The sequence below is a fragment of the Ricinus communis genome, chromosome 2 (assembly GCF_019578655.1).
Source record: "Ricinus communis isolate WT05 ecotype wild-type chromosome 2, ASM1957865v1, whole genome shotgun sequence".
In the NCBI taxonomy this organism is placed as follows: Eukaryota; Viridiplantae; Streptophyta; class Magnoliopsida; order Malpighiales; family Euphorbiaceae; genus Ricinus; species Ricinus communis.
Window position 1 is genome coordinate 9,631,242 of NC_063257.1, and position 12,871 is coordinate 9,644,112.

Here is a 12,871-nt window from a genome sequence, read left to right on the forward strand (position 1 = left end):
TATTTTCTCAGTTTAACTAATGCTTTAATAATGCCGATAAATGTTATATTAATGACTAGATCATCTATTAAGTCTTGAACTTTACAGTTTTAAATAATTTTATTCAATTTTTTAGAAATTTTAAAATAAAAATCATAGTTTTAATTTATTTTTAAAAATATTTTTTTGATGATAATTTTAAAAATATTATAGTAAGAAAGATGACGTGCTGCTTATTGAAATAATAAGAATTATGAACTAATAAAAATATCTTGTCATAAACTTAAGCTATTAAAGGTCTTATAATTTCAAATATTTTACATCTAAACACGGTAAAAAATTTTGCTGGTTCACTATTTTTTTAAGAAAATAAAATTAACTTGTTATTTTATTTTTTATTGTAGAATTATTACGAATTTAAAAAAATAAAGTAAAAGTTTTAATATTTATTTAAAAATTTAAAATAATTAAATAAAATTATTAATAAAATATAAAATTACAATTTAATTAGTAATTAAATTTATATTAATCATACAACAATATTGAATTAAATAGCTTTTTTTATTCTAATAAAGACCAGGGAAATTTTACAGTGAGATAGGCAGTCAACTCATGGATTAAACAACATAAATACTTCCACTTTCGTTTTTTTACACATTTCTCAACCATTAATAACCTATCAAATCGAAATTTTAAGATTATACGACTAATTAGAAGAAGAAGCAGAACAGATGTAACGCGCCCAAGAGTGAGAGTGGGGAAATGCAGAGAAAAAAATAAAGAAAACTAAAATGGCAAACAAACCAACCATGGTTAAAGGACAAGCAGTAGTAAAACTAGTAAAAGAAAAAAAAAAAAAAAAGTGTGAAGAGAAAGAGCTTTGGGGGTTTTGACTCAACTCTTCTCTCTTTTTCTCTCTCTGTCTGCTGCTTCTCTTGCAAATGAAATGAGTGAGTGATTTGGGGGTTGAAGAAACATTAACACAAACAACAAAAGCCTTACACTTTACTATGCTTAGACTCTTCTTTTCTATGCATCCTTGTCTTTGTCTATGCATCTACTGATCTCTTTCTCTGTTCCTCTATCTCTATCTCTTTACTTGCGTTTGTTTCTGTCCTTATTGGAAACAAAAATTAACAAGAATCTCTTCTTTCAGATCTCTCTATCTATAGCTGGTAAGCTTTTTGTCTATCTGTTTTCTACTCTTTTTTGCTTATAACCCTTATCGTAATTTTATATAGATAATAATTAAACCCATAGCTGATATTGTTGATCCTTGCTTTTGGCTATCGTTTTTGGGTTCTTCTTGTTTTTATCAGTTCTTTATTCAAATTAGAATTTATGTCGATTCTGCTTGAATTTTGAGCTGGGTGGGCTTTATATAATTGCTAATCCTGAGAACTGTTGCTCTCTTTTTATATCATATGCCTCCGCGTGTGTTTCAAAGCTTTGATCTTTTTACTCTGTTTGATTTATGTGGCAGCATTGGTGGCTTGGTGTTAATGGATTGGAGCTCTAGTGGTTGTCAGAATTGGTGTTGTGGTAATTTTGTTGTGACAAGGGACTACACTTATGGCTTCAAAGTAATATAGATCAATCCTGTGCAATAATCTTAAGGGTAATATTAGTTGAGTTTCTGATAGTATTTTAATACAAGGATTTTCATAATTCTTGTAACCGAGCAAACTTTTCCTCGCGTCTTCATGGGAATTTGGAGAAACATTTGAAATATATACTTTTCTGTGATCATAGCAATGGGGGGGCTTTGCTCGAGGAGTTCCACTGTAGATAATGCTCCCGGTGGAGGCTTTCCACATCTAAATGGTCATTTTAATGGGTCTAGTTTGGTTTATCAGTCTCGTGAACTGAAAATAAATAGCAATACAACTCCATCTCCTGTAGTGGAAAATGTGGAAAATAAGCAAGTGAGAGAACCCCTTTCATTTCCGGACGGGATTAACCCGGATGATTTCAATGAGGGTATTCCTCACTTGTCAAGAAATAAATCTAGATCAACCAAATCTAAGCAGGCGAAGGTATGTCTAACGTGGATGTGATTTGTATTCAAATACTTCTGCTTGCTTTTAACTTGCACTTTTGGTTTCTTATATTTTGATCAAGAATCTGTTATTGTAGCATATAAGATGTACTGTAAAGATTTTTTTTTTATTTTTTATGTTCATTTCTCGTAGTTATATTTCTCTTCCCCTTAAATGTGCAGTTAAGGATGTGGTTTGTTAAGTTAAAAATGACATTTGGCATTCTCTTGGATGGTTACTTTAAGAAAGTTATACCTGTGACACTTTCTGTGGAGAAAAAAGATCAAGGGCAAAGACTTAGCATCTTATCATTTTGAAACTGATTGCAATACTATTGATTACCATCTAGTTGATATGTTTGTTGCTATCTTAAGGCATATATTATACAGATCTTTTCAAACAAAGTATAGACTTTAATAGAAGAGTATTTTCTGTGGGGCCTCTTTGTTGGTGGGCTAGGGTTTGATAAATGATGGACTTAGAAGTATGAATGTTTAGAGCAAACAAAAAGGGAAGGCGCAAGGCTTATAAGTTTTTGATGCTCGGTGGAGGGTTAGGGGCTCTACCTTTCAGTTTTCCAGTTGGCTGCTGAAAGCTTCTGGCAGCGATGTGAATGTAGCTATGGCTTATATATAGGCTTGTATTGAATGACTGGTTAATGGAGGCACAACTCCTGATAGAGCGTGTGAGATGCACTGCTGGGCTGGGATTTATGTCAACAGGATTTACGTAATTGCTGATATGTCTATTATTACACCTGCAGAATTACGTGAACCATCCTTTCTTTTCTTAGAAACAGAAAACAGAAGGAAAAGGGGAAGAAGAAGAATTCTTTTAAAAACTTTTGAGATTTTTTTTTCATTTTCTAACTTAAATAGTCAATTCTGAATATTGGCATATCCATTAAGAAACAGCATTCTAACTATTATTATTAGAAAAATCTGGCTAGGATCTCATAATTTATTAGAGATGCTAATTTGTAAATTCAGTTAAAGATATGCTAAAATATAAATTTGAGGCTTTTAGCTTTTTGTGGATTGCAAGCTCATGGTCAGTGTGGGGACGTACTTCACTGAATTTCAACCCATCATAATCTATTCCTTTTAGAAGTTTTTTGAACCATTTGGTGTACACTTGGAAAACTGCATTAGTTGGATTTGGATAATACTTTCTTTGTCTTGTATAGGCAGCTTTTTCTTTCCTGCATACAAGATCTCCGGTAAAGTGGAAGATGCTTATTCTAAACCAGAAATACCATGCACTGCTATACGAATAAAGATGCAAAGCACTTCTATGCTAATAGAGATGAATAAATAATGGATAATATTAATGACCCAAAAGGACTATAATTACTGAATATTAACTCAAATTTTAGTAAATAAAATCATAAAATATCCGAGAATAGTATTTGAATTCACAGTTGATTGGCCCAACATTTGAAATATCAACTTCTACTGTGACCGAATAAATGCCCAATTGTCCATGATTAAAGTTTGTGTTAAACTTCGCTGTGTGAATATCTATGATACTTCCTTCTTTTGAGGTATTTCTTGGATGATGTTAAGGTACAAAATTAAGAAGAAATGATTTTTATGGAAATTTCCTTAAAAACTTACCTTAGGAAATTTTTATTCCCTCCATGTGCTAGAACATGAGAAGGTTGCATTATTTTGTAAATCTTGGGGTCACATTTGAACTGGACAACTCCAAGTCAAAATCACAAGTTTTTAATTTAATAGCACTTTCCATAGTTGGTGTGATTTAAGATGGCAGCTGCTAGCCTGGTAATTGGTGTTAAATAAAGATGTTTCTTGTCTAACTGTTTCATTGAATCAATTAGCTGTTTTGCTGTTACAGGTTTCAGAAGTGAGCTCATTATTGGGCAGAGCTGGGACTGTTGGTCTTGATAAGGCAGTGGAAGTATTAGACACTCTTGGTAGCAGCATGACAAATTTAAATCTTAGCAGTGGCTTTACCTCGGGAGTGACAACAAAAGGAAATAAAATTTCAATTTTGGCTTTTGAAGTTGCTAATACAATAGTCAAGGGTGCCAATCTGATGCAGTCCCTTTCAAAAGAAAATACTAAGCATTTAAAAGAGGTAGTGCTTCCCTCAGAAGGAGTGCAAAATTTAATTTCAAGAGACATGGATGAACTCTTGAGAATTGCGGCAGCTGATAAGAGGTAGACCATGCAGGAATATTGAAACGATTTTCTTTTTCTTTTTCTTTATTGGCTGTTGCTTTATAATTATCATTGTCTAATTCTGGCAGAGAAGAACTGAAAGTTTTCTCCGGAGAAGTGGTGCGTTTTGGAAATCGTTGCAAAGATCCCCAGTGGCACAACTTGGATCGTTACTTTGAAAAGTAATTCTCATGCAAATGTGTGTTGTATGATAGTCTTCAGGATATTTGAATAATAGTGTCATGCATTCTCATGTTATTATCTGTCATTATCAGGCTGGGTTCAGAACTGACACCTGAAAAGCAGTTGAAGGAAGAAGCAGAAATTGTGATGAAGCAGTTGATGAATTTGGTACAATATACAGCTGTGAGTATCTAATGTTACTAATTGTATAAAGCAGCTGCCCCTAAGTTGCATTTTACGTTGCAGTTTCTTGTTCTGGTTATTAGGCAAGTGTTTCTTCCATTTCTTGGATGAACTATGTCTGTACTAATTTTAGTGGGATCCTGAAGTTATTTCCATTTTTTTTTTTTTTAATTAAATTTGTGGATCAGCTCTGTTGATTGTAAAATTACTCCATTTTGACCTTGAGGTCCTTTGTCCAAACAGCAGAAACTGGCTATTTTAAGGAAAGGCTACAGATTTGAACCTTCCTAGAGCCGCAATGTAGGAAGCCTCATGCATTGTGATTGTCTTTGTTCTCTTTCCTCATTTACTTATATGTGGTGCTTTTGGTGATATTCTATATGCACTACTGAGCAGAGAGAAAATGCTCTCCCCAGTCCACATGCACACACTAAGCATACCAATCATGATATCCAAAAGAGCTCTCAACTTTCGGGGGTGAAAAGCAATGCTTAAGTAGCTGATTCCATGGTGAATCCTTAATGATGAGGGACTTTAACTCTACCTGAATTCTTATTGTTCATTAAGATTAGTGTTAACATGTTCAAAATGCAAAGACTGCTGATAGTGTTTTGAATACCTAAAATGCTTGTGGAATGCAAAACGATGTTGGGTAAATTTGGTAAACCTGATGGAATAACTATGTAAGATGAGAAAACCTTCAATTGTTTTTAGATCATTTTATCCTAGTTCTTATTCATTTTATTCAGTCAACAATGAAAATATTTTAGCTGTGTTGATGTGTTGCTAGCATTAATTGTTATATGAGGTGAGGTCTATCCATATCTCAGATATCAAATCCCTTCTGGCATACTTTAATATTGTGCAAACTTCCATGATTTTGAATCCTTGAAGGTCACATTGTTCAAAAGCTATGAATGGCGTTAAGAATTGAATTTGTTCAATTATCTTTCTTTTCTCTTGTTGTGTGGTTGTATGTGTGTGTCTAAATTCAAAATAAAGAAATAATAGCATTGGAGGGAAATGATGAAATTCCAACTTATTTGCTGGAAGGAAATTATTGGGGAAAAAAGGGTGCAAGGCAGTGCGCACATAATATAAAGTATTGCCCAATCCATTTGTTGTAGCAGTTAAGTCAACTAGACACCGTTTGTGGTGGAGGGGAAGGCCTTACCCTTCAGAAGCCCTTCCATCTCTTTCCATCTATAAAATGCAAGAGACAGGTACAGGGTTTGAAAGTTGTTTGCATAATGTTATCTATGGCTCAAAGCCCATGGTGCATTTCCCATTTGCTTTTGAATGTCCCTGCACATCATTTTATTATTTCCCCTCTGCTAGTTCTCAGTTTGCACCTTTCTATTAATCCACCCAGTATACTCCTTAATCTACCAAATAGAAATGGTGCAAGGAGTGAGGACTAATTCAGGTGTTGAGAAAAGCATCTAAGTACTAATTTTGGAAAGCATGCTCATGATTTCTTTTGATTAGTTAGAAGCTGAAGTGTATGAGGGCCATTAACGTAAGTGATGGAATGATCTATAATTTCAGACCCCACAAATTATTCAGTGGTGGTCAAAAGTTGTGCAGAATGGTATCTCTGACTTTTATGCTCATATACTTTAGCATCTGCACCTCACTTTTGATCTCATAAAACACATATTTGGCAAGGGATTAGCAATCATTTTTCTCCTGAAAATGGTGCAATATTTGACATTTTATGAAATGACTACTCTGACAATACTTTTGTTGGGGTAAAGCGTTTTATGTATTTCAGTAGTTCAATAGTACCTCTCTTATAGCAGAGTTATTGTTATAACATTTTCTAGTAAAAGGCCGGATATTAGTGAAGTAATATACCAATGGCATGTTGAACACTTGTGATATTATCTATTCCCATAACGTGCTCAACAAAAACAATGTTCAGCTTAACCTTTTATTTCTGGCCGCAGGAATTATATCATGAAATGCATGCCTTGGACAGATTTGAACAAGATTACCGGCGTAAGCTTCAAGAAGATGATAGTTCAAATGGTCCTCAAAGAGGTAAGTTGCAGCATAAATTTCAAATTACAAATGTTTCTGTTTCAATAGGTTCTCCATTGACTGAAGAAAAGACAGTTGGGAAAAGGAGCTACTTTCATTGTACACTTGTTTCTATTCGTTATCAACAATGGACTGTAACCAATAGAGTTTTCTCTAGGATAATTCGAGCACTGTTGTAGTTTTTTGAGATTCATGGTTCAGAAGATCTCCAAGTGTTTGGATGTCTGGAATGCTGATTTCTTATTAACTCCTGTTCAAGATAACTTGTCTATTGCGTTTGGGCATAAGATTCCATTGCGAAGATTATAAGGAATTTCAAATGGTTTGGGGCAGGGGTGAAATATGGGATCATCTGGTCATGTGGGGACCAGTTGAAAGTCACAGGGCAGCTTTTGTCTTGGTAAATTGGTATGTAATTGTAATTCCCTTCCTCCCGGCGCCCGTGTCAAAATGGTTTTGATTTCATCTACAGCCTAATTCTCTGTATCATAAGGAGCATGGACATACAATGGATGAAAAGCAAAGGCTGGAATCGTCACCAATGCATGTTCTTTGAAAATTATTTCTAGGGGTTCTTTCTCTTTCTTCTTTATACAAGGTACAGTTTTGGTGATTGGTCCTGCATTTAAGGGAAGACTTGTGAAGAGATAGTTCTGGGAATACTTCTCAGGATGCTTCATCATTTTGACCTTTATATTTCTTTATTCTATCCTCTTCATAATTCATAATACATCCATAAATAGTGTCTACAATGTCATTCAATTGTTTGTTTCTATAATTGACACCATCAATTTAGCTGTTGTTATGATGTCTCAGACTCTGCTTAATTTTGAGGCTGTTAAACAAAAGGATTTGGACTTGGATATATCAAGGATTTTCATGCAAGCCATTCCTAGTCTGAATCTTTAGACAGTGGATCGTTCATGAAAAATCTGACTTATTTGTTTCATGGCCCTGCACTGGCGTGGCTGCTACAGTACAAATTTACAGTTCCTAAATGTAGTATATATCCTGTGGCAGGAGAATCTTCTGTTCACTTGCAGTTGAAATCTGTTTTAGTCAATTTATATTAAGGCTCATTTACATTTAGTCTAGGGCCTCTAGTTGTTTGGTTCTATCTAACAAGCAAACTCTAATTTCTTTGCTTGGTCTGGACAGAGTCTACCTTTTAGAGGCCAGTTTATGTAGGATATTATATTATATATAATTTCACATTTGGAGATCTTGTCTTAAAAGGCTTATAGTTATGCGGACTGTCTTTGCTATGTTCTGTTTTCTCTCTTTCTAATGAACATTAATATTTGCAAGTTAATGTGATTAATAGGTATATCTGGTTGACATGCAGGTGATAGCCTTGCAATTCTGAGAGCAGAGTTAAAGAGTCAGAGAAAGCATGTAAAAAGTTTGAAGAAGAAGTCACTTTGGTCCAAGATTTTAGAAGAGGTAAAGTCAGCACCACTTCACATCCATGTTTTTGGGGGATAGGGCTCTACTGGTGTTTAATGTTTGATGTTTGACCTTGGTTTTTATGTTCCCTGATCTCATCTTGGGAGGAATATGCTTGTTCCATGTTTGTCAATTGATAATTATGGAATCATTTATTCTTTATATTGTATGTGTTCTTGTAGGTAATGGAGAAGCTTGTAGATATTGTCCATTTCTTGCATCTGGAGATTCATGAAGCCTTTGGTAGTGCTGGTAAGCATTCCTCAAATGGCCTTGCTATTATACAAAGACCTGGATCTTTTTAGTTCCGTCCACCAGAGGAGCCTTACTATGTAGTAAAATTCTGACATAGTTGTTTACATGCTTGTCTCTAGATGGAGAGTGAGAATAGCGTATCATAGGTTCTTGTTCCTGCCTGCATGTAGGCTATCAAATTAAATTGCAAGTATATTCTCAATAAATTATCAGTAAATTGAAACTGCACATAGTTTTACAATCTGATATTATGAGAAAGGAGCTTGATTAAGTGAATTGAGAACTGGAGGCAGAACAATGATATCATTAGAGATATTTGTTGAGCCATTGATTTTTCATTTACAAATTCAAGGATTGAAAGCAACAATTTTACATTTCATAAAGTGCCAACACGGCATGCAACTCACGGGATGTACTGTTACTATGCTCTAAGTGGCTAACTTCTGCAGATTGGCATTTCTTACTATGTGCATGTCATGCCTATGGATTCATTAATGAAGATTTTTCTCACTAGTACTATTTTTAATGTTTCTACTACCCATAATTTGCAGATGGTGACAGACCAGTAAAAGGTTCTTCTATCAGTCACAAAAAATTGGGTTCTGCTGGTCTTGCATTGCATTATGCAAATATCATCACTCAAATTGACACTCTGGTGAATTGGCCATTTCTTACAGGCTTTGTTTTTATATTTTTCTTAAACAATAGCATCTGAGATCAAAATATTGTGTCATGTCTGATATATGGCTGATGTTAATATATCAAATGATTGCTTTTGGCTGAGCTAATTCTTGAAGATAATCAGGTGTCTCGATCAAGTTCTGTCCCACCAAATACAAGGGATGCATTATACCAAGGACTGCCACCTAGTATCAAATCTGCTTTGCGCTGCAAATTACAGTCATTACATGTTAAGGAAGAGGTATTAGTTTCTTTTATTTATTGTTTCTGAAGGAGACACTTTATGTAAAATTTTGTTCTTTAGTGGGCTGTTAGTAAAAACAAAAATGGCTTGTCAATAAGTGATTGATTATTTCAAATGTTATTCTTGCAGCTTACAGTAGCCCAAATCAAAGCTGAAATGGAGCAAACCTTGCAGTGGCTCGTCCCTATTGCCACTAACACAACCAAGTAAATAACCGACCCTGTACACATAATTTCTTTCTCTGAGCTGCGGCCTTTCTCCTGGTATCTAATTTTGTACTTTGTTCGAGTGATTAAAAAGAGCAGGCTATGTAATTTCATCCATGAAAAGACCTGACAGCTTTTTAGAAAGTTTCGGATTTAATAGTCTAGGTTCAGCAATGAAGAGCATATGCTGATGTTCTTTTATGATAGTTGTGTTCAACGAAATCTGAAACAGAGCAGAGGCTCTTTATTTTCATGAGTTTAATGTTTATTCATTGAATATTGTATGATTTGCTCTTCTGTCTCTAACTACTTTGCTCCTTTTTTCTCTTACTACCAGAGCTCATCATGGATTTGGCTGGGTTGGAGAATGGGCAAATACAGGGTGAGTTGTGAACTTCAATGTGATTAATTCTTTTTTTGTTTTTCGTGTAAGAGTATATTTTTATAATACTTCTGCTGAAAATTGTTCAGGTCTGAGGTGAATAGGAAACCTACTGGACAGACAGACTTGCTTAGAATTGAGACACTACACCATGCAGATAAAGAGAAGACTGAAACTTATATTCTTGATCTGGTGGTTCGGCTTCACCATCTAGTCTCCCAGGCAAGGGCTACCAATGGTGGAATCAGATCACCAGTTAAATCTCCAATTCGATCACCCAATCAGAAGACAATTCAATTATCTACCCATAAGCCAAGCTCCCCGTTGCCCATGCTGACAGTTGAAGATCAAGAAATGCTTCGGGACGTCCCCAAAAGGAAAAAGACACCTGGGATAAGTAAGAGCCAGGAATTTGATACTGCAAAAACCAGGTTATGCAAACACCATAGGCTGAGTAAGAGTAGTAGCCACTCGCCAATGACTGAAACTAAAAAAGACCCTTTCCCTATTAGGAGGCCATCTTCTGTTCCGGTCATTGACTTCGACATAGACCGAATCAAGGCGTTGGATGTTATTGATCGAGTGGACACGATTAGAAGTTTATGATGGTATCTACTGGCATGGCCAACCAAAAACAGAGGCAAAAAAAGAGGCCTGTGGTTGCAGAAAGGATTCCATCTGATCTGATGCAATTTTCCCTTGTTGGTTTCTGTTGGGCGGAGGATTATTTTGTCTGTTAGTAGGCGTATGATGATGAGTGATGTAAGTCATTGGTTTTTGTATGTGAGAATTTTAAGGTGATAAAAGATTGCTCAAGGGGAATTTAATTGTTCTAGAAAAAATATCAGGCTATAGTTTCCTTAGTCCTTTGTGTACAGAATACTTGAATGATTCTATAATAATTTAAAGTTCATTTTTTCTCCCCCATATCCCGTGCATGGTTTCTTTTTCCCTTAATTCATTTTTTACTTTCTGCAGGTTCTGGAGGGATCCTTTGAAAAGGATTTTAAAGAAAAAAAATTAAAGTTTGATCCCAGCATCTAGTTCATTCCATTTGACAGAAAAATAAAAATAAAAATCTACAGTTACTGAGGCATGAACACAGCATATAATATTGTAAAAACTGATTAAACATTCATTTATTCAACTGATCATTTCAAGACTATTCATTTAATAACTCAGGCAATCATTCTCCTAATCACAATTTGCCAAGTATATAAAAGTTATCATCATTTTACATGTAATACAGAAAGTGGCATACACACATTTCTTGAATGTGGAGATTCATGAATCTTCTGGTAGTGCTGGTAAGCCTTCCTCAGCTGACCTTTTTACTTTGAAGATCTGCTTCTTCTTCTTCTTCTTCTTTCTTTCCTTTATTTTTTTAATTTTTGTTTTCTCAATTTCATATTTCTATGGTTGGAGCCATTGCAATTAGTTAAGTAAAAAGGGTCTGACAGAAGATTATGCTCGACTGTGAGTGGAATTTTTCACAAGGAATAGTATTGTATTACAGTAGCGTGCTGCATTAGAAGGTTATATATCCCCTTAATGGTCCAACTTGGAGACAATTCGACCAGTACTAATCGCGGGAAGCCAAGCTATTGGGCGGAGATGACCAACTTTCAGGCTCCGAGAGGCCAATCATTGTGGGTCAACTTATCTGTTTAATAATAGACAGACAGGAGAGGAATGGCTGATTCAATTCTTTCCTAGTTCCTGAATTATTTGATATCTTTTCTTTTTTTTATGTTCATGTGGTTATCGTATCAGCATTGTTACCATTATTGGCTCAGTTGCACACTTCTATTTGGCAAAGACTTACCAAGAGAGGCCAGCCTTTTTGCTCTGATAGAAAAAGAACATATCACACAGAATATTATTATTATTATTTTTTTGAATGGTAAAGATAAGAATAGAACAGAAAATATGAAAAGAAAGTATTTTTCATCTTTCCAAAAAGAGAAGGAAATGGGTAATAAGGATAACGCAAGTTAAGTTAGTTCTGGCATATGGGCTAAGACAGACAGACAGATAGACAGACAAACAGACATTTACCAGAATTTCTTTCCAAGTTCCAAGTTGTCTTTGGAGAGAGTAACTCAGACTCAGTCCCTCCTCATCTTAAAAGCTTCCTTCTTTTTTGATTCCCATTACACCTTGTGGTGACAACATCCATGTCTCCTCTTCTAAAGAATCTCTGGAACATTTCATGTTCTCTCTGTTTTGAAGAATATATGAACCCACCTTTTTCCTTTTTTAAGTTAGTGGCCTTTGCTACGTATTCTTACTTCTGTCTGAATACATTATTAGCTTTACACAATTATATGCCTTTTGTCTTTGGCATGGCAAGACATTCTCCTACTAATTTACCTACCCACACTATATCCTCTCATCATTGATCAAACTCTAGCTTATGGGTCGAACCAATGGCAAAACCACGCAAGGGCTGGGGTGAGTTGTAGTTCGGAGTAGTTTAGAAAAAATTTTAAAAAATTATTTAATTTTATTGGTTGATTTACTTGAGTGCATTGAGATAATTTAAGAAAAATATAACTCCAATCTGGGAGTAATAGTTATGCTATTGGGATGGACTGTCTGTTTAAGTCACTTCGCACTTTTCTAGATTGAACACATTATTTTTCTTTCAAATAAAATTTTAAATAAATATGTCTAGGATTGAATAAGCAAATTATGATTATGATTACTTTTTAGTTTTCATATGACATGGATGAGAAAAAGTTTTGGAAGTTCTAGTGTTTTTCATCTCTTTCTAGTTTATTTTGATGGTAGGAGTAAAAAAATTATTTTTAAAATCTCACCTAACAATTTAAATTTTTGAATAAAATACTTCGTTAATATGGTATTCGAGCTTTTATGATCGAAACTCTAAAGTTCAATCTTTGATTACACTAGTTATATTAATTAGATATATTAGAACAAAGTATTTATTTACGCTTTAAACTCAATAGGCATTCTAATATATATATATATATATATATATATATTTAAACTGTGATTTTCTCGGCTAATTTATATTTAAACGA

The 12,871-nt window shown here is 34.5% G+C and overlaps 1 protein-coding gene across 1 annotated transcript; it reads left to right on the forward strand.

Annotated features, from left to right (window-relative positions):
- The first annotated feature begins 802 nt into the window (after positions 1 to 802).
- Positions 803 to 10,751, forward strand: LOC8258916 (protein PSK SIMULATOR 1). The gene is made up of 13 exons (XM_002533973.4): positions 803 to 1,154; positions 1,463 to 2,015; positions 3,876 to 4,201; positions 4,291 to 4,383; positions 4,477 to 4,567; positions 6,517 to 6,610; positions 7,956 to 8,053; positions 8,239 to 8,308; positions 8,863 to 8,966; positions 9,117 to 9,233; positions 9,366 to 9,442; positions 9,780 to 9,824; positions 9,914 to 10,751. The coding sequence occupies exons 2-13, from the start codon at positions 1,734 to 1,736 to the stop codon at positions 10,428 to 10,430; spliced, it is 1,914 nt and encodes a 637-aa protein (XP_002534019.1). The 5' UTR covers positions 803 to 1,154; positions 1,463 to 1,733; the 3' UTR covers positions 10,431 to 10,751.
- The last annotated feature ends 2,120 nt before the right edge of the window (positions 10,752 to 12,871 follow it).

Coding starts and splice junctions, on each gene's coding strand:
- LOC8258916 (XM_002533973.4), top strand. CDS start 1,734: ATGGGGGGGCTTTGCTCGAGGAGTTCCACTGTAGATAATGCTCCCGGT. Junction 4,384..4,476: donor TTGGATCGTTACTTTGAAAA/GTAATTCTCATG, acceptor TGTCATTATCAG/GCTGGGTTCAGAACTGACAC. Junction 9,234..9,365: donor CATTACATGTTAAGGAAGAG/GTATTAGTTTCT, acceptor TTATTCTTGCAG/CTTACAGTAGCCCAAATCAA.